We start from the raw sequence: 19991 nt of genomic DNA, 5'->3' as shown, positions 1-19991 counted from the left end.
CCATGCCGTTGTTTATTTTTAACCAGTTATGAGGCAAAGTGAAGAAACATGAAACTCCTTCTGTGCTAGTTACTCAGCAAGTTGTTGCCAGGCAACCAAAGAATGACTGAGTTGCTAGGTAACCAAAGAGTCGGTTAGTTACTTGATTCCACCAACTTTTCCTGCTGGCCTTGAGAGTTTGAGCGATAAACACTTAATATTGGAATATTAAATTTTCCATCAGATGTTGGAAAATCTGATGGAAGATCAGATTCCAACAAATCTAATTTTTTGATTATTTTTTTTATCTATCAGTTTGATAGATCTATCAGTTTGATCATGTGTCTATCACATGATAAATACATGATGATAGATAATCATGATCTATAGTGTGTCTATCACATGATAGACAATGATAGATCATGTGTCCTAGCTGCAAGTAGGACTGTACTGATAGATACCGACTGCTACAGGAGATCTATCAAAATCTGCAGCAACTCTTTCAATAAACTTTGATAGTTTGAGTTACAACAGCATTTAATTTCCCTTTTTGAATTGAACTAAACTTGACATTAGTGTTGAAGTAACATTGTTTTTCCTGGTAAAGTTTTTATAAACTCACTATAAGACAGTAGACTTTTATTCTCTGTAGCTTGCTGTAATATCTTTGAGATCAGTTTTAAAGCTCTGAATCAGGGTGCTGTGGTGGCGCAGGGGCAAAGCATGACCCACATATTGAGGCCTTAGGGTGTGTGGTGGTGGCAGGTTCAATTCCCAGCCTGGCGACATTTGCTGCATGTCTTCCCCCTCTCTCATTACCCTCTTTCCTGTCAAACTACTTTCAAATAAAGGCCACTGGAGCCAACAAAACCTTAAAAAAATAAGCTCTGAATCAGAAAACAGTTGGTTCTTGTTCCAGATTCAGAGCTTGATTTATTATCATCTCATTACTCGCTGTTACTGGTCCATGTGAGTCTTCTAAATGGAACCAGTTATTCTGCTGGTGAACTGTTTTGTTTGTGATCTTGATGTGTTGAAGCTGTCAGCGGTGAACAGTCGTGGATAGTCAAATCCCCTCCTTCAGCTATGCAAACAAGGCTTTTGTTTCCTGCTGTTCGCACAAATCAGGAGTACAGCGACAGTTCTTAGAGTACTAGCATGTGTTCACACGCTTATAAGGAGTTAATCTGAATTAAACACTTCCCTTTAAGAGCAGCATGCAGCAGAGACCAGCTCACTTACAGGACAAAAAAAACTAAATACTGAACTTGGGTTGTTTTCACACCTGATAGTCTGGTAAACTCAATTTGGCACTAAAGTTGCAACATTTGTTACATTCTCAGCTGCTGTGGTTCACATTCACACTGCACTGTGTCAAAGAATGCAGACCCTTTGAAAAACCTCTTTACCCCTCCTGTCATGTGGGGGCGCAGCACCAAGAATTGCTGAAGGAAACAACACAAAAACCTCTGAAGAAGACGCTGAGCACAACTTTCTTCTATACAGGATATAAACAAAATGGAGCAGCGTCAGATTTTAACGGTTGTAGGATCTTTGGTAAAAGACAAAGAGCCATTTCTCCCCTTAACGTTAAACTCGCATTTATTTTGGTTGTATTTACCCACAGTACCCTGCTCTGTCGTCCACTTCCTGGTTTTTAAGTGATCTCCAGTTTGCTTGCTGTTCATACATGCATTCAAACCACACCAGAGTTCACTTCAACTGAACCCAGACCTTGGTTTTTAGGCGGACCAGAGCTCGCTGCGTTCACGCCTCTTCAAATGAACTGACTTTTTTTTTTTTTCTCATTAAATGCTCTAGTGGCCTTTATTAGAAAGTAGTTTGAAAGGAAAGAGGGTTATGAGAGAGGGGTCAGACATGCGGCAAATGTCGCCAGGTTGGGTATCAAACCTGCGACCACTGGCATGAGGACTAAGGCCTCAATACGTGGGTTGTGCTTTGCCCCTGTGCCACCACAGCACCCCCGAACCGGACTTTTTAAGTAAACACAGTAGAGTTCCTGTAAAGCGAAGTGAACAGTCAGTCATTTGTTTTCCTCCTTTGTTGTTTGCAACAACGTAGGAATCCGTTGCAACATTCTAATCATCATCCTCATCAGGCTGACGATCTAATCATCAGGCTGACGATCTAATCATCAGGCTGACGATCTAATTCTCCTTTATCATATTTTTTTTTCTTCCCTCAGATGATTTTGAGTCAAAGTTCAACTTCCACCCCATTGAAGATCTTCCACCTCCTGAGGAGTTCAGGCCCTCCAACAGGACTTACCCCAGCAAATCTGACAGGGGTACGTTCCTCTTGTGGTCCAAAGATAATAACTTCAGTTTTGTTTCTGTTCAACTGGCGAAAGCTTAAGCACCCCTACACATCGATTTGTTTCAAGCGTTTGTTCATTGCTTGGGTTCAGAGTGACGTTAGCTGCATTTGCATTGGCCATAAAATTGGGCTTTTAACGACTTATAGAGTGAACAAGCTTATCCACACGTCATTTTAATAAAAATTTTTATTCAATAAAAACACTGCAATTGCAGAATTTGTTTTCTACATTATGAGAATATAAACAAATTTTCTCACATTTGCAATGAAAACGCAGCTGTTGTATTATAGAGCTGTGTGTCATCTGTGTTGCTAAGGTAACTAGCCTATCAACAGGGAAGTGGGTGGGTGGATGGATGGTAATGGTCGTTTCTGCTTCTCTGTGCCCAGGAGTGATGAGAGGAGCTCCTCCAGCGCCGCCTGTGGGGAGGTGAACCAGTTTCCACTCAGGACTTGAACTGTGTCAGAGGACATAATGAGCCAGCAGGGTGCGGTGGAGAGACACGCGAATCTTAGACACACTACACACGAAACGACGCTAAGCCAGCCGGACGCACCGCGGCACAAACGACGAAAAGTTTTGACACCGCATGAGAGAACAAAACCGCCGACGCTGCTCAGCTCCACCTCCTCCAACGATGGGACGCGACACGACATATCAGGACCAAAACTCTGAATTATTCTTTTAATATGACAACTATTATGATTTTTCTCAATTCTTATCTTGGCTTTTTTTTCTTTTCTTTTTTTTTTTGGGGTGTCATTATTATGTTTTTTTGGGGGGGGAAAAATCAACTTTATAAACGGAAGCTATGTTGTTAAATGTTTCTGAGAAGCTCTTTGCCCACAGATGTGGGGTTGTTGTTTAGGTTTTTGGTTAATCGCCGTTCCCGTTGCCAGGTAACGGTGTTCCTTTGCAGCCAATTTTTTTTATTTTATTTTTTTTTTTTCTGCGTGCCAAAAGCTCTTTGAGTCACGTTATTTTTGCTCCGTATGTAGAATAGAGTTTTACATCTTGATGCTGTCAACTTTTTACATTTGGAGAGGGAATGCATTCTTTTTTTCCACTTTTCCTTCTTTCTGAATGTTTTTTTTTTCCCGTCTTAAGGCGATTTTTGCACTTCACCTTAACCGCTAAAACCAACACTGTGCATGATGCTGATTTATGCACTTTAGAGATAAAATATTTCTTATTCAGTAGCGTTTGTGTAACATAAGCTTGTTCAGTGACGTTACAGTGACCGGATCGTCACTGTTTAGTCGAGCAAGAACCCGAACCAGGTTAGAGGATTTATTGGGGTTTTCCACCAAAGCAGTTCCAGTTCTTACTGGTTCTATTACAATCCAGTTTGTTTTTCCACAGAGAACCGGCTCCAACTGTACAATATCTGAGGCACTTTATTGACACCAATCCCAGAGATTTTCTTTTTTTTCTGTCTGAGCTGCCAACATCCTGCCTTCCATCCTGATTAAATAGATTTATAAACACCAGGCCCAACAGCACTGCAACAAAACTAAATCTTACCAAGTATTTTTCTTATTTCTAGTGGAAATATCTTGGTATACTTGAAATAAGACAAAACTTTTCTTGCTGAAAAGTCACTTGTAAGTTCAGTTTTGACTTATTTCAAGTGTGCTAAGATATTTGCACTAGAAACTAGACCAGAAATACTTGGTAAAATTGTCCTTTTTTGCAGTGCAGTTATAAGTTCACTGACTGGCGACATTAAATCTGACGAACCTGAGGCATCAGATGTATCTCCAGTGCTAATTTACCTCCTTATGGGCAATGAAGCATTGCTTTTTATTAAGTTACAGTTTTAAAAGATGTACTTTTACAGCTAGAATCAGAACTGAAACCGGTTTGGTGAAAAATCCCCTTAGCTGCAGATTTTCCTAGTTTGTTGGTGGAGTTTACAGGAAATAGTCATATATATATATATCAGAAATCTTTTAGGAGGTAAACCTAAAAGCTATTCATTCTTTTCTTTTTCCACAGAGACATTATGATTTTATTTTCTATGCAAGGGACAGTTTGTAGTTGTAAATGGTAGCAGCTAATAAAACGTTGAACACTAAGTGCCAGAAAACTGTTTAAATCAGTGCTATATTTTACTTTTTTACGATCTGCTAAACTTCACTTTAAAACACTAATCGCTCTCAGATTAATTGATGAAATGGAGGAGGAGGTTGAGGTTAGTTGGTGATTTCTCACAGAAGCAGCGTTTCTTGCTGCTCTTTGCCTTACACCAGGCTGACTTCACTTCTCTTTGGTACTTTATGGCTTTTACAATTTATTTTGTCTTTTCAGGTGACGGCCAGAAACAAAATAGGAAACGAGTGTATTTGAAAATGCAATAAATATTGTATATTTACACTAAAGAATGATGATCCTAATTACTGATCTATTTTTGTGACGTAATACGTTTTTGTGATATAGGAAAGGATCTCCAGCAGTGAGTGAGCTCCAGTCTGACTACCTGGAGCCTCTCTGAGTGTTCGGTCGTTGGGGTGAATGATGCTCCGATGCATGTCAGTTTTTCACCAGCTGGTTGTTTTTAGTTTTTGTATGATTCCTAAAGATCCATCAGGTAATAAATAGACGAGCGATCGATGGCGGTGACGTTATTGAACCTGCACGTTCTTTACTGGATGTAAACTCACCTCTGACGCATGAGTGATCCGTCACGATGTTTTCACGTTGCTCACTCTGAAAAACAAGAACCAAGTGGCGAATATTTGTTTTTAATCTTTTTTTTTTCTTCTTCATCTGAAATAAATTCAATAAAATACATTCCTGTTAGGGGATAAAGGGTATCGGATTCATCGTCTCGTGTTGTTTTTGCTTGATTTTAATGATGTTTCTGTAACATACGAGAAAAAAAATTTGGAAATTTTTGCTCTCTGAAGAAAATTGCCGACTAAATGGAAATTACTGCAGATTGATTCATGAATGTCGTCAAAGCGCCTACCTACTACCTATTAACAAATTAAAATAATTTACTTCTTAAAAGTAAATATTTAACATATTTTCATATTCATGTTATTTGGCATCATACAAATAAAAACTGATTTAACTGATAAAATAATAACTGATAAAATACAACTGTTAAAGTTTTAAGACTTTTTAGGGAAACCTATGATACTTGCAGTAATCAGTTTGATTAAATATCTGATCTTACTAGGACATTAGTAATTTAATCCTGGAAATGTTCAAGTGATAGAAGGCTAACTTTGTAACCATCTTTATGTGACTGAAGGTTCAGATCTGAGTTACCCAGAAGAAGTGGAGGAAGCGTATTAATGCATTGGTGCCATATGCTGCATAACTTCTAAAAATCTGCTGTGGAAAGTGTAATCTGATTATTATTCAAAGATTCTTCAAATAAAAATAAAGAAAATTCTGGACAACTCTGAGCCTCTTCATGAAACGTCAGTCAGACACGTAATGCAGACTATTACAGGAGATGCTTCACAGCCATCAGTATCTACAACTCTGAAATAACTGGGATAAAATTACTTACAATGGACATTTAATTTCCCTTTGGGATTAATGAAGACTCATTCAATAAATTAGTATTATTGAATAGCCAATTTATTTCAATAACTTTATCACAATGTGAAACATTATAGACTACTCACAGATGGATGTTTGAATCATGTTTGAATCCTGTTAATCATGATTTTTCACTTTGTGTCTATTTGAAACTATCAAAAGCATTAAAGTATGAAGAAATGTTAAGTCCAGTTTAAAAGAAAAATAACATCACAATTGTTATTTTTATTGATGTAGTCAACTATTTATTAGTATTTTATTTCCAGTTTTTGCCTGCATTATTATTTAAAAACACGTTAGGAGTGCGGCTCTTCTGACACGTAGACTAATCCAATCCGCCAAAATCGGAGATTTAATCCAAACTCCCGCCACCAAACTGTGTGTGAGCTCAGCAACAGTGACGTAACATCCTCATGTGACGCTAAGCCAATGAGCATCGCGGAAGCTGAAGCTGTGAACCAATCAGAGAGAGCTGGCGGGAGATACAGCTGAGTTAGAGAGAAGATTTGGCCAGTTCGGACTCCGTGTGCAGCTGAAGACACCAAACAGCTTTACGTCGAATAAACCCGAAACTCTGAATCAAGAGGACTTCTTTTATCCATTTACAAATCTGCGTTCATCGTCGACGTGTTTCCCGTAAGTAACAGAATCTCAAATATTTTGTTGTTTAAGAGGCGGAAATAAGAAAGCCACTTCCAAGTGCCAGGACTTGTTTGCAAATTTGTCTAATTTGTTTGCGGTAGTTTTGTTAGAAAGTTGCTCTTTCGTGACCGGACATCTGCTGAAGTCGGTCATTTTGAAACATGGGTGCTTACAATCGACATTTTAGTTAAAAAGAGTCGTAAGTAGATGGGTGTTGGAGGCGATGTAGTTGTTTTGGCGCCATTAGCTAGTTTACGTAAGTGCTGTAGTATTTTAGTCTTTAAAATACTAGAATTTGCATAAAACTTTAATTTTCTTGTCTATCTGAGGACATGATTTTTAAATATTAATTCGGACAGTTACGCAGTGTCTTTTTTACAAAATACTTTTTCACTCTTGAACGGATACTATTTTACCTTTACTCGTGTAAGAATACATTGAGATGGTGCGACTTGTGTTACGTTCTGATACTATTTTATCTCTGATTTTTGTAACCTCTGACCTACTCGCACCATTTTAGCCCAAATTGTAACAGCACAACATTCATAGTGAAATAAAAAGGCTTCTTTTTGTTTCCCACACCTGAATGTATTATTCATCTCTAAATAATAGTCAGTTTCTTAAAACTGAGGGAAAAGTTTTACAGTATTTCTTGTAATTTGATTTAGTTTTTGTAACTATACAGGAAGACAATTGAGACAAAACTATGAGCCACATATTAACACCTGTTCACAAAATCGCTAGTTAAAACACAAAGTATTAATCTTTTGGTATATTATGCAAATAGCAACATAAATCATGTTTTGTTTTTTTTTAGGTTTTTTGTTGTTTTTAGGTCAGGCTAAACCTTTTTTAATTTTCTTCAATAAAACCCTAAATAAATAGATGAGAGGTTGGTTGTCTTTCAAGAATGAAAACATGCAAAACAAATTTAGGCTTGGGATCTACAATGATTTACACATGTCCTACAAAAAGAAAACATTTATGTGTAATTTATTGTTGAGCAAGAAAAAAATATTAACAAAACTGATTGTGATTTTAGGTTTAACTTTTTCATTTTTTCTTGGTCTTCAATATGATAAATTTCACTGGATAATAAATTCTTCCAGAAATTGTGATAAATAATTATTGTTTTGAGACAACTTTCAGCAAATGAATTTATAAAATGTTTGCCCTCTCAAAGACTAATGAATCTTAACTTTAGAAATAATTCACATTAGAAAGTGGAGGATATTTTCCAAAATAAAACGCACAACCAAAAACTGGTTGTGTGCACTATCTCAATGTATTCCTATGCGAGTGAAAAGGAAATAAAAAGCGCACACACAACTGAAACCATAAATAAAATAGATATCGCAGTCTCTCCAAACAAAGCTTCCCTTAAAAAAAATAAACATCAGAATGGAAACTATTGACCACATTTTAATTTACGATGTGATTAACTGACTAATTGCTTCAGGCTTGACCAGTAAATACTGTTGACGTTTTTATCCCATGTTGCTAAAAGTTTGGGCATCTCTGATTTTGAATGATGGAAAGAGAAAATGTAGGAAGATTCAACATTGCAACTACACACATTTTTTTTCTTTTAAATGTCATTTAGTTTCCTGTTATCGTTCATTTCCACATCCTGTTCACTCATTCTGTTCTTTTTGTTTTCATCAGAGAGCCAGACATGCCCAGGACTCGCTCTCAGGGGCAAGTTCAGCCCCCACTGCCGTTCCCACGTCGCAAATCTTGCCGAGCACCCCAGCAGTCGAAGACGGCTCAGCCCTCAAAGGTCGCATTGGTGTCTCCAAACAAGCCAGAGCTCCGGCTTCCTTCCCCGAGTCGGATTGGTCCGATTTCCCCGAGGCAGTCGTCAGACAGACCAAGGCTTCTGTCACCCAGATGTTCTGCTGCCCAGAGCCCTCTAACCTCTCCAAAGCAGAAATTGGATCAGCTTTGCAGATCTGCAGCACAGGCGCCTCCACCAACACCGCCTTCCTCCCCCATCCTGCAGAACCGACTCCCTCTCAGTCCTCGGAAACGCACAGGTGAGACGGGGATCTACCTGAACTAGGGATGCAAACAATTAATCGACTGGTGATTGTCGATTAATGGTTTGTTAGGCTAAAATTAGTTCCAATTGATTAATAAAATTATCTTAAACCAGAGTTTCTCAATCCTGGTCCTCACCGCCTCCCTGTCCTGCATGTTTTAGGTATTTCCCTTCTGCCACACACCTGACTTGCATCTCTGGGTGATTAACAGGCTTCTGCAGTACTTAATGATCATGCAATCATTTGAATCAGCTGTTCTGGAATAGAGGCACATCTAAAACATGCAGAGCAGGGGGGCGGTGAGGACCAGGGTTGAGAAACACCGTCTTAAACCTTTCAGTGTTATAGTTTGGCCTCCATTCAGCAGAGGGCGCCGCTGGACATCAATAAGCAGAACCGTTGGTACAGAAATTAAAGATGGTGGCGGTATCGCAGAACGGGGAGAGAAACGGTCCAAACGGGAGTCCGGTGTTTGAAAAATGCATTTTATGAGGTTCCGTTCAGACATATAAACACTCGACAAACTAAGTTGTTCTGAAATATAAACACTCGACAAGCTGTTTAAGTTCTACAGTAATGACGCTCATTCAGCCGAACTTCATGACAACGACAACTTCACATTTAAAAATCACTAATTTGCTACGGAGAGAATGTGATGAAAAGCAAGGAGACGCAGAAAAAAAACATGCCAATAAACAGGGTTGATTTTGTGAGCTGTTGTGATTTTAAAAAGCTTAATGGAGAAAAAATGTAACATTCCTTCAAGAGCAAAAACAGACGGTACTTCTGTAGGAATATCTCTTTGTTCATGGGGAATTAAATGTTTCACATATTTTATTCCTTTCATTTGTTTTTTTTACACAGCAACCTAATAACTTAACTGTTTTGTTATGTTTTATAAATATGTCCAAGATTAATATAATGAAAGAAAACCACTAAACACAGAAAATATGGTTTCTGAATGAAACGGAAAACCACTCTTTTATTCAGAAACCATTGTTTCTGAATAAAACCACAAAATGTAATGCATAAAACATTACATTTTGTACAACTGACAAAATGTAATGTTTTTTTAAATTTGGCATATTATTAAAAATGTATCCCTTTATATTATGGAAAAACAAATGTCTGCTTATCAGTTAATTGTTTGATTAATGAGCTTGATCAACTTTAGATTTCCTCATTAATCAATAACTTGGATTCCTAGGTCAAACTCGGTAGATATTTTGTAATGCTAGTCATTAATTTTCAGTTTATTCTGTTTTCTTTCTGAAGGTGACGACAATGGCTGCAACGTGCAGTGTTCCCCTCTGAAGCAGAACAGACCCAATCCGGCAACGCCACGTAAACTCGGCTTTGACGAAAACTTGCAAACATGTGAAGTTCAGGCAGCCAAGCAGCGGCACTCTCCAACCAGCAAGTTGTCTCCGAACAAACAGGAAACGCCTCCTGGGACTCCCGTCCTGCACAGCCAAGAGAAGAAGCCTCCTGTTGCCCACCTGTTTGCTGACAGTAAGAACTTTTCTGAGCTGAAAATTATCTTTAAAGTTGACTTATTATAGTTCACTGAACATGTAAGGAAAAGTCTATGGGCTGTACAAAACGGTTATTATATTTCTTGCACAAAATCATTCTTGGCCTGGTCAGTTTTGCCTTTCAGAATGAGCTGCTTTAGGGCGTCTTGCCACTTTAAATCCACATAAGCTGCCGCTGGTTACACCCCCCCGAGCTCAACATTTACACTTGCATATTAAAATGGCTGCAAACAGATGCCCAATTATACAACCGTACATCTTTGAAAAACAGAAATGGAGCTAATAATACAGCATGTAGTTTCAGGATAGAAAGTCAACAACAAAAAACTTGTCTTTTCCAGCAGCCGTTAAAACTCGGTCAAAATTCTGAACTCATTTATATCCACATATTTTAATGTACATGAGTTTTTTATTTTATTTTATTTTACTTAACTTAGTTCATATTTCAATCATATTTACATTAGTTGTAATTTCACGTATTATTCACGTGTTATCACTAATGTTTACATTTATATGTTCTAATATTTAACAGCAAATAAATAATTTCCCCTTGGAGTTCAATAAAGCATCTTCTTTTCTGAAGTCAAGTGACAAAATGTTCTGGGACTCAGCTTGGGTTGCTAGGTGACGGGTGGAATTCTACTGGGGTTGCTAGGCAACGGGCTGTCTTAGCTGGGGTTACTAGGTGAGGGGCAGTGCCTGCCGATTTGTGATGTTGCATTCCAGAGGTTTTTGAAATGTTTCATTTTCAAGGCACCAAAAATTAATTTATTGCCAAAAAATTGCTTTTTTTTTTTTTTTTTTTTTGTTAAGCGCTTTGGCTGCTTTTGGAAGCAGTAGAAACCCAACCCAAACGGAAGCACAAAAACACACAAAATGTGAATCTTTGCATAATGCGTCCCCTTCGAAAAGCGTAAAAAACAGCCAGGTCAGTTTAAAAAAAAAAAAAGTGCAGAATAGATTTATTTCTAATCTGTGACCTCCCGTGTCTCTGCAGAGTCGAGGTTTCAAAGCGTGAAGCAGGCGCTGCACACCGCCATCCCCGAGTGTCTTCTGTCCAGAGACGCTGAGCAGGCGTCCATCCGCTCCTTCCTGGAGGACAACGTGCTGCAGCGAGTCCCCAGCAGCCTCTACATCTCAGGGGCCCCGGGGACCGGAAAGACCGCCTGCCTGAACTGCATCCTCCAGGAGATGAAGGTGAGTTGGGGCAGATTATTCTACCCAGTTTTAATCTGCTTGTCCTCATTTTGTCCTCTGTAACATGTTCGGGTTTTTTCCGTCCTCCAGTCTGAGCTCGCAACGGTAAAGACGGTGGTGGTGAACTGCATGAGTCTGCGGAGTTCCCACGGCATTTTCCCGCTGCTGGCCTATAAGCTGAAAGCAGCCGGTGGACAGAGCGGCCTCCAGAGGTTCCTGACTGCCCCGGGGCCCACAGTGTGAGTTTCTGCTTTCTAAAACTTTAGTTGCTTTTTGACGACGGAGAACTGGTACCAGACTGAACAAACAAACAAAAAATAATTGATTATGAGAAAAGTTGTGATAATACTTGAAGAAAAAGTTGCAATAAAGTGAAAATAGTCATGACAATTCATGAAACATAGGTTTGATTTTGCTTGAAATGTCGCGGTGAACAAAAGGATAAGTGGAAAAAGTTTTACTATTGCAAGAATAAAGTCACAATAATATAATATGATTTCTTTCTTTGTATATTTCTTTCTTTTTGTTGGGTAAAGATCTTGAGTTTGATCTTTAATCTTTGTCCTCTCAGGCTCCTGGTTCTGGATGAGATGGACCAGCTGGACAGCAAAGCTCAGGACGTCCTCTACACCATCTTTGAATGGCCGTATTTGCCGCGGTCCCGTCTCTGTCTCATCGGTAGGAGTTTGGCCCACAGCATGCCTCACCTTCCACCATGCGACCTTCACACTGACTTCATGTCTTCCTGCAGGCATTGCCAACGCTTTGGACCTGACGGATCGCATCCTGCCCAGACTGCAGGCTCAGACTCACTGTCGCCCCTTGCTGCTGCACTTCGCTCCCTACAGCCGACAGGAGCTGAGCGCCATCATACAGGACAGACTGTCGAAGGTTGGTCCAGTTCTGTTGGTATCACCAGCGTCTCTCCATGTCTCGGCTCGTCTAACTGGAGTTCTGCTTTGGTTCTGAAGGTTTCGGCCGAAGGTCTGCTGGACGCATCGGCTGTTCAGTTCTGTGCCAGGAAGGTATCGGCTGTGTCCGGAGACGCCAGAAAGGCTCTAGACATCTGCAGGTAAACATCGGTAATAATGACCCGAGTCTGGAACGCCAGAGAAAATGGCTGACGTAACGCTGTGTCTTCCCAGGAGAGCGGTCGAGATTGCAGAAGCTGATGAAAGACAGAAGGCCTCCGCTAAAGGTAAGGTCACCTGGGGTCATCAGAGTAAACTTTGTAACCAGCTACAGCTGAAATTATCAGATTATTTGTGATTAATCGATTGTTCAAACATTCGTCAACTAATTTTGTAACTCATTGATCTTTAACTGGAGTATGCTTTCTGTCTGTAAATATCTTCTACCCAGAACTCCACATGTTGCTGCAATTTAGACATTAATATGTTTCTCTTATTTAAAATGGAATTTAATTGCTTTTTGCATCTTCTAATGTTTTTTCTAATATTCTATAAAAAAGACGCAAGTGGCAGTTATTTTTATCCGATTAATCGTCAGAGTGTTCGTTTAGTAAAATAATTGTGACTGAAACTGAGTTTGTCTGCCTGCAGCGTCTTTGGTCGGCCTCCCTCAGGTGGCGAGGGTTTTGTCAGAGGTTTACGGCGACCGCATGGCGTCGCAGAGCGGCGGTTCGGATGGAGAGAGTTTCCCTCTGCAGCAGAAGCTGCTGGTTTGCTGCCTGCTGCTGCTCATCCGCAAAGGGAAGAGCAAAGAGACGAACCTGGGGAAGGTAAGATGGAGATCCTACGAGCATGACTCAAGGTCGTCAGGTTAAAAGATACTGAGGCTAATTGAAATGTAAAGTGTTGCACTGCAAAAATACAAAATCTTACCAAACCTTACTTTTCAGAGCAAATATCTTAGTTTTGCAAGATATAGGAGATTGTTTTAAGTCAATAATTCCTTAATATTGATGAAAAAGTGCTAGTTCCACTGGCAGGTAATTTCACTTATATGGGAAAATATAAAGGAAATGACTGGCAGGTTATTTCAATCTTCTATATCTCGCTGAAAAGTTACTTCCAAGTTAGTTTTGACTTAGGAAAACTCATCATTAATGAATGATGACAGAAAAATGGTTTTCCAATGGAAGTTGTTTCTTCACTACTAGCACATTTAGCAGCGAGTACATGTCGTTGATTAACAGCACCAAGACCCTCCTCCAGCCTTTGATTGGTTGTTTTTTTTCTGGAGCCATCCATTTCTTCAGATGGCAATAGTAGCTCAGGGAGAAAGTTGAGATGAATCTTTTCACAGATTATCTGTCTCACAACAAACTGATGACATTTTGACAGTTTTAACAAAATGTATAAAAATCTAAACATTATAAAAGTTACACACTGCAGCTTTAATTCAGTGTGATGTAATTAAAAGGATCTACTAAAGGCACCACCCACTGCTTCCAGCTTTACTTTTTCCTCATCCTAACGCCTCTGCAGTCTAATTGTGTGAATTAAGAGTTTTAAACGACCCTGCTTTGCGTTTCAGCTCCATGAGGTTTACAGCCGCCTGTGCGCCCAGAGGCAGGTGTCTGGAGTCGGGCAGGGCGAGTGTTTGGCACTGTGCAGCCTGCTGGAGAGTCGGGGAATCTTCGCTCTGAAGAAGGCCAAAGAGGCTCGTCTCACTAAGGTACAAAACTCTCTGAACAACAACGTTCAAATGTTATTTAAAGGAGCCTTAGAATATGATTAAAGTGGATGCATTGTACAAAATTCGCATTTTGGATGTTTTTGTATTTCCATTTGGGTTTCTAAAAACAAAACAAAAACAAATTCCCAAGCGTTTAATCAAAAAACACCCAACGAGTTTTTGTCAGTAAGTTTGTGTTTTGGTGTCTGGAAATTGAGCCGTTTCAAAAACCTCCTGCACATTGAGGAGCTTTCAGGGGACCCTGTGCTGTTGCCTAGCAACCCTGTCTGAGCCCAGCCCTGTTGCCTAGCAACCCAAGAGGAGTTCCAGCGCAGCGCTGCCAGATTGGACGGGTTTATTTTTTTGAACATGTTGGATTGGGGAAAAATAGTTTTGGTTGCCTTTCACAACATTTGATTTTAGAAAACATTCATTCACAAAACCTTTATATTTTTTCAAAATATACAGGTTTTAGTTCATTTTTTTAAAAAATCTGTCAAAAGTGGCATCTATAATTGTGATTGGTTAATCAAAGGTCACTATATAGATGTACATCTTTCTGATTTTAAGATAATAAATATCTCATTTTGTTCCAAGAATTTGGTGTTTCCATGTCCTAGAAAGTCTGAGTTTGTGCTATAAACTCAGATCTATCAACCTTTCCAGCACATTTGGTGAGCTGGTTTGTTTGTTCTTATTACTGAACTCTTCTTTTTTTTTTTTCAGGTGTTCCTGAAAATTGATGAAAAAGACGTAGAAAACGCTCTGAAGGACCGAACGCTTCTGGGCAGCATCCTGGCTGCAGGGCTTCCCTCGTGATCCCTCATCAATTATAGTTATTTTAAATTATGTTTTACTTTTTAAAAATTATTTTAAAGATGTTTCCTTTAAAAAGGAAATGCTTGTACTTTTTTAGATGACTGCTCAGTTATTTTGAGGTGGATTCATTGGTTTTTAAATGTTCTGTTTTTATTTTTTTGTATACTGTAAATAAATAGATTTACAGACATGAAGTGTTTTATTAATTTTTCTGGGTTTTCCTTCAGAGCTGGATCTATTTCTGTCCTCTGAATTAGCTCAGCCTTTAACCTGATTGGATTAAAGGAGGCTGAGATCGGCCTGACTAAGCTGCAGAAACCAAAGTGTTCACACAGATGAGAACCAAAGCAGCAAAACTGGTTTTGTCCTGGCAAAATTTTGGAAGCAAACTTGGTAAAAAAAATAATAATGATGTGTGACTAAACATGCAGGTTGTACCTATGCAGCCTGGAAAACTGTGACTTGATTTCAGTATTTTTAAAACTCTACATAATAGGAATTGAGCAAACAGACCTGAGATTTTATGGCTAAATTTAATGGTACTTGTTTCAATAATATTTTGGTAATGGTGTGCAGCCCTGCCCTAAAAACAGGGATCATGTTCCTAAAAATAAAACTTATAAATAATTGCTTTACTGGTTGCACTGGAGTGTAGTGGTGTTAACAGAAGAGAATATTTAATTTTATGTGGTTTGCATTAGAATAAAACATGCTGGACTCTGGGATCCCTCAGGGATGTGTGCTCAGTCCTCTGCTTTTTAAACGCATGGAAATCCATTCTTCCATCATTTTCTTCTGATTAACAGGTCCAGTCAAGTTTATTTGTACAGAACATTTCAGCAACAGGCTTTATAATAAAAACATAACATAACCAATTATGAAGCAACAAACATTACATCATCAATATTTTCAATGTTTCAATTATTAATCAAAGATGACTAATCAGGGAAGTTTTTTTTAGTCTAGATTTAAATGGAGTGTTTTTTTTCTGGAAGTTTGTTCAGCAACATTCTTGATCAGCCAATTTTATTTAGACAAACTTGTGAAGACATTGTTGCAGTAATCAATGTGACTAAAGATAAACACGTTCACGTGTTTCCCTGGAGCTTAATTTGACATTAGTCCTTTAATTGTACAAATGTTCAGGTGATAGAAGGCCGACTTTGTAACTGTCTTTATGTGGCTCTAAATGTTCAGAGCTAAGTGCATTATTACACCCATATTTTGGGCCTGATCACTGATTCCTAGCTGTAACATTCACAATTTACAGATAGTGTTCTCAGATCAAAAATAAACAAAATTAGTCAAATGTTTACAGAAATGAGTACATGTGGAAATAATCAAAATTAAAATCTGATATAGAAATGACCTTAAATTACACATATAAAACACATCTGATTTTATTCAAATAACTTATTCACAGCAATATCTTTAAGTGAATGGAAATATGTGCATGTTTTTATTACAAATACATGGAGCATCAAGTCAAACATCAGTGGAGGTAAAATGATCAAATATTTGGATGCATAACATTCAAAATATCTACCATCGATAATCCTGGACTGAATCACGTTTTCCAACACAACCACTGAAATTTGAGAGTCGAATGAATAGGGGTGGATATTTATCATGTCGCTATCAAGAAAAATTTCTTAGGATAATAAATTCTAGTAATCTTACAAAAAATCTCAGGATTGTTAATTTAACCATTTTGTCCATTTTTTTTCATGAGAACATTGATAAATATCTAATTAAAAACTATAATCAGTTGTGTGCAATTCATTGATAAAACTACATTTTCTTTAACTGGCATCTTAAAGTTTATGAGGACAATTATTTTTAATAATCACTTATCACAAAAATCCCACAAAGCACTGTCAAAATTCACATCAGCCATCCCTATGCATAACGACTCTTTAATTCTTTCTTCTTTTTTTTTTAAATTGTCTCACTTAGTAACGTCTCAGATACCATCTTGTGATTGTCTAAACATACAAACACTAAACAAATTAAATACATACAGACACAAAGACCACAGTGATTTTACCAGGACTTACAGAGTGTCACTTAAGGAACAAATTTTGATTTCTTGGCAAGAGCTAAGAAGTGGTGGTGGGCACACTTTTGCTAACCTGCTAACAGCAGAGCTTATTTTTAGCTACATATATTTAATCACTTTCGATAACTTTGAAAATATTTAGAACAGTTAGCTTCCCTTAAATTAATTTTTCTAGGTAAATTCCACAGTGTTAATTTACTTGGTTGTTTTGTAAACTTTCACTTGAATACATTTTATCTGTCGAACCGACACAGACCAAAGTTTTGGTTTGGTCATCAACCGTTAAGAATTCTTTAAGAAGGTAGGCGTTTATATCCATGCTCTTATTTTGAACTGAGTGAAGACAGTTACGCAGCATTTCCGTTTCATGTCCTCACGTCTCCCTCTGTTTCCCGCCCCCACAATAAAACAATAGAGAACAAGTTACAAACAAATACAGTGTCCAAGGGTGTTACAGAACATGTAAATTGTGTTAAGATTAAATTTGGGCTTGAGGATAGTAGTCTTTCAAGGGCAGATCAATATGAATTGTTGTTAGCACTTTAGCATTGCTAACATGGTGGTGTAGTGCGTTAGCAAAGCTAATGTTTATGATTAGTGCTACTAATATTTTAGTCAGCGGTGCCCACCACTGTTAAAGGTTAACATGTTTTACCCACGAACTGATTATCAGTCACTGTCTGTGTAAACAGTCCGATGCAAAAGTATTCATACCTCTTGAGGTTTTCTTTTGTTGTTACGTTTCGATGTATTTTGATAGGATATTATGTTTTAAACATGTAGCTAAGGCTACAATGAAATGATTTAGATCAATTCATATCCGTGTGATAGCACAAATAAAATACACCAAAGTTGTTGGCTGTAACAAACTGACAAAGTTTAAAGGGTATGAATACTTAACCAAGGCACCGTACACACCATGCATGCCGATGAAGCAATCTCGCATGTTAGCTTAACTCCTTAGGTGGGATGCATGACTACCTCTGAACCTGCTATTTTATTGGTCACATTAATTTGAATAATCTCACATCAAAAATACTAAACATAATTTTTAATTCATAAATGTGTGATAAATGTCTTTTTTCAGTTTTGGTAAGACAGAGACACGAAAAACTAGCACAGCATGATCAATAATAGTTTCTTATAAGACACTTAGTCATATGAAATACTAAAGTTCAGCATGAAGCATAGGTTCTCCACAGTGTTATAAAAACATTCACATAAATATAGAAAAATTAGCAAGTGTGAAATCAACAAACATTCATATTAAATTTAAAAGCATTCAGATTTTTAGAAGGATATTTGCTGAATAAAATGGTGCATAATGACCATTAGCCCTCAAAGTGGGGAGATGCAACAATGACATCAACGCATGTTTACAATCCACAGTTAGAAAGGAACTAAATCCAAACATCATGGAGATGTTACCCAAATTATTCCTTCATTACATCACCGAATGCCTGCACATCTGCACATCCTAGCAGCTTAATTCAAGAAATAAAAATAATTAATTTTGATGTAAATGTCAAGAAAGAAAGGTAGCAATTAGAGGTGTGCCGATCAATCGGCCACCGATTTCCATGAAAAAGTGTATGATCGGTGATCGCCAATCACGGTCTCTTGTTGCCGATCACACAAACCGATCATCACCTGCTTCTCATTTCGCAGCCTGCCTGTGCAGCTGGTCTCCTCATCGGTATCGGTGATCGGCCCTCATGGGTGATCGGAATCGGCAGGAAAAAACCTGATCGGCACATCTCTAGTAGCAATGATCCATCTTTTTCCCTTCTCCTTCTCTTTTGAACTAAAAAAAGAATAAATAATCTTAAAGATGTGACGAAAAATTTCACAGGTTTCCAGACAATAGGTTTTCTTTTTGAGATTTATTCCTGTTAAATTTAGGAAAATGTTCAAATTTATAATCCCTTTTAACCTCAGTTTGTTAATTTTGTAGACATTTATTTGTCTTTTTCTTTTTTTTTTCTTTTTTTTTGGGGTTGAGGCGTTGCATGTCTGGTTTCAGATGCTGTGCAGCTGGAAGGATTCTTTTGCTCTTACTTTTTCATTTTCAGACAGTTGTTATAATGTGTAACCATGGCAACAAGGTTTTTTTTTCTTTACAACTGGGAGCAGCTAATTAGCTTCTCAAAAGCTTAAGTAGTGCCTGAACTATGACCCCAAATCCAAGAGGAGTTAAAAGAGAGAAGGAAAAGAAGTTCAAACGTCTCTCTCGCCGATTTAAAACGGAGTGGCAAAAGCAAATGAGGTGGATTAGCAGTGCTTGTCAATAACTGATGGTGTCAGCCAGGAGATTTTACTGTTGAGTCTCGTCTCTTCTGCCCGGATATTGAGTAGTTAGCAAGTCATGACAGTTATGCAATGTCTCCCAGTTTGTCCTTCCAAATATCTAAATATCTTTTAAATCATTTGTTAAAATTAGTTAAAATGTACTTTTATAGAAAGGCTTCTAATATTTGGATTGCTTTTGTATTTGTATTATTTCACTGTCATGTATTTTAATTGATTTGGTATACTTTTGTGTCATTTATCATGTTTTCATTTGTATTTTAAATGTAAAGCACTTTAACATTTGTTTAAGAAGGTGCTATACAAATAAAGTATTATTATACATAAAGAGTCTTCAGTCAGAAGCCTCTTCAGATGTGTTGGAAGACTGACTGCTACCTGAGATCCTTCCTGCTCACAGCATCTCCACCCCCAATGATTCTTTGTAGATACTCGGATGATATTTCTTTACGACATCATTTAAATTTCCCTTTCAGATAAATAAAGCATTATTTGATAAAATGTTACGTGACGTCCCCTTTCGATGCATCTTACCTAAATAAAACCCGCCCACCTCCACAGCTTATCTCCAGTTTTAAATAAAGTGAGGTTCATTTAGCAACTATAAGGCCAACGTAGCATAAATATATCTTCTGTTAGAATACAATACTGATTTTAGATGATAAGTTAGATTTATCTGTTCTTTATTAACCTCTAAACTAGAAGTCCTTATTCCCAAAATATAAACCGGATATCAAAAATAGTCTAATTTGGTCCTCTCTGTTTCCTCAGAGTTGGAAAAGCTCAGCTGCCTTTGAGTGAGAGAAAAGTTGAATTAAAACAAAACAGGAACGACTTTTTATAAGCTCATTTAAAGTACAGCGGTTGGAGAAATGAGT

At 37.9% G+C, this 19991-nt stretch overlaps 2 protein-coding genes across 2 annotated transcripts in view; both read left to right on the top strand.

The window, feature by feature from the left end:
* wipf2a (WAS/WASL interacting protein family, member 2a) overlaps nt 1-3516 on the top strand; it is a 22487-nt gene extending 18971 nt beyond the window's left edge. Inside the window, exons 8-9 of the mRNA XM_007574644.2 lie at nt 2186-2287; nt 2707-3516. Coding sequence (XP_007574706.1) covers nt 2186-2287; nt 2707-2750 — 146 coding nt within the window. The 3' untranslated portion in view covers nt 2751-3516. The remainder of the gene's footprint in view (nt 1-2185; nt 2288-2706) is intronic.
* A 2833-nt stretch (nt 3517-6349) lies between these two features.
* cdc6 (cell division cycle 6 homolog (S. cerevisiae)) lies at nt 6350-14941 on the top strand. Its single transcript, XM_007574643.2, has 12 exons — nt 6350-6508; nt 8180-8550; nt 9832-10068; nt 11089-11288; nt 11379-11527; nt 11860-11966; nt 12040-12179; nt 12260-12360; nt 12434-12486; nt 12851-13029; nt 13788-13928; nt 14655-14941. Exons 2-12 carry the CDS (start codon nt 8190-8192, stop codon nt 14745-14747), a joined length of 1761 nt encoding a protein of 586 aa, XP_007574705.1. The 5' UTR covers nt 6350-6508; nt 8180-8189; the 3' UTR covers nt 14748-14941.
* Nucleotides 14942-19991: the final 5050 nt, after the last annotated feature.

This window comes from Poecilia formosa, unplaced genomic scaffold, assembly GCF_000485575.1.
Source record: "Poecilia formosa unplaced genomic scaffold, Poecilia_formosa-5.1.2 Scaffold358, whole genome shotgun sequence".
In the NCBI taxonomy this organism is placed as follows: domain Eukaryota; kingdom Metazoa; phylum Chordata; class Actinopteri; order Cyprinodontiformes; family Poeciliidae; genus Poecilia; species Poecilia formosa.
This window is presented reverse-complemented; position numbering and strand designations above follow the sequence as displayed.

Excerpts from the sequence above, each read along its gene's own strand:
- cdc6 (XM_007574643.2), top strand. The coding sequence starts at position 8,190 with ATGCCCAGGACTCGCTCTCAGGGGCAAGTTCAGCCCCCACTGCCGTTC. Across the intron at positions 8,551-9,831 it reads CAGTCCTCGGAAACGCACAG|GTGACGACAATGGCTGCAAC; the intron begins GTGAGACGGGGA and ends TTCTTTCTGAAG. Across the intron at positions 11,289-11,378 it reads GCATCCTCCAGGAGATGAAG|TCTGAGCTCGCAACGGTAAA; the intron begins GTGAGTTGGGGC and ends TCCGTCCTCCAG.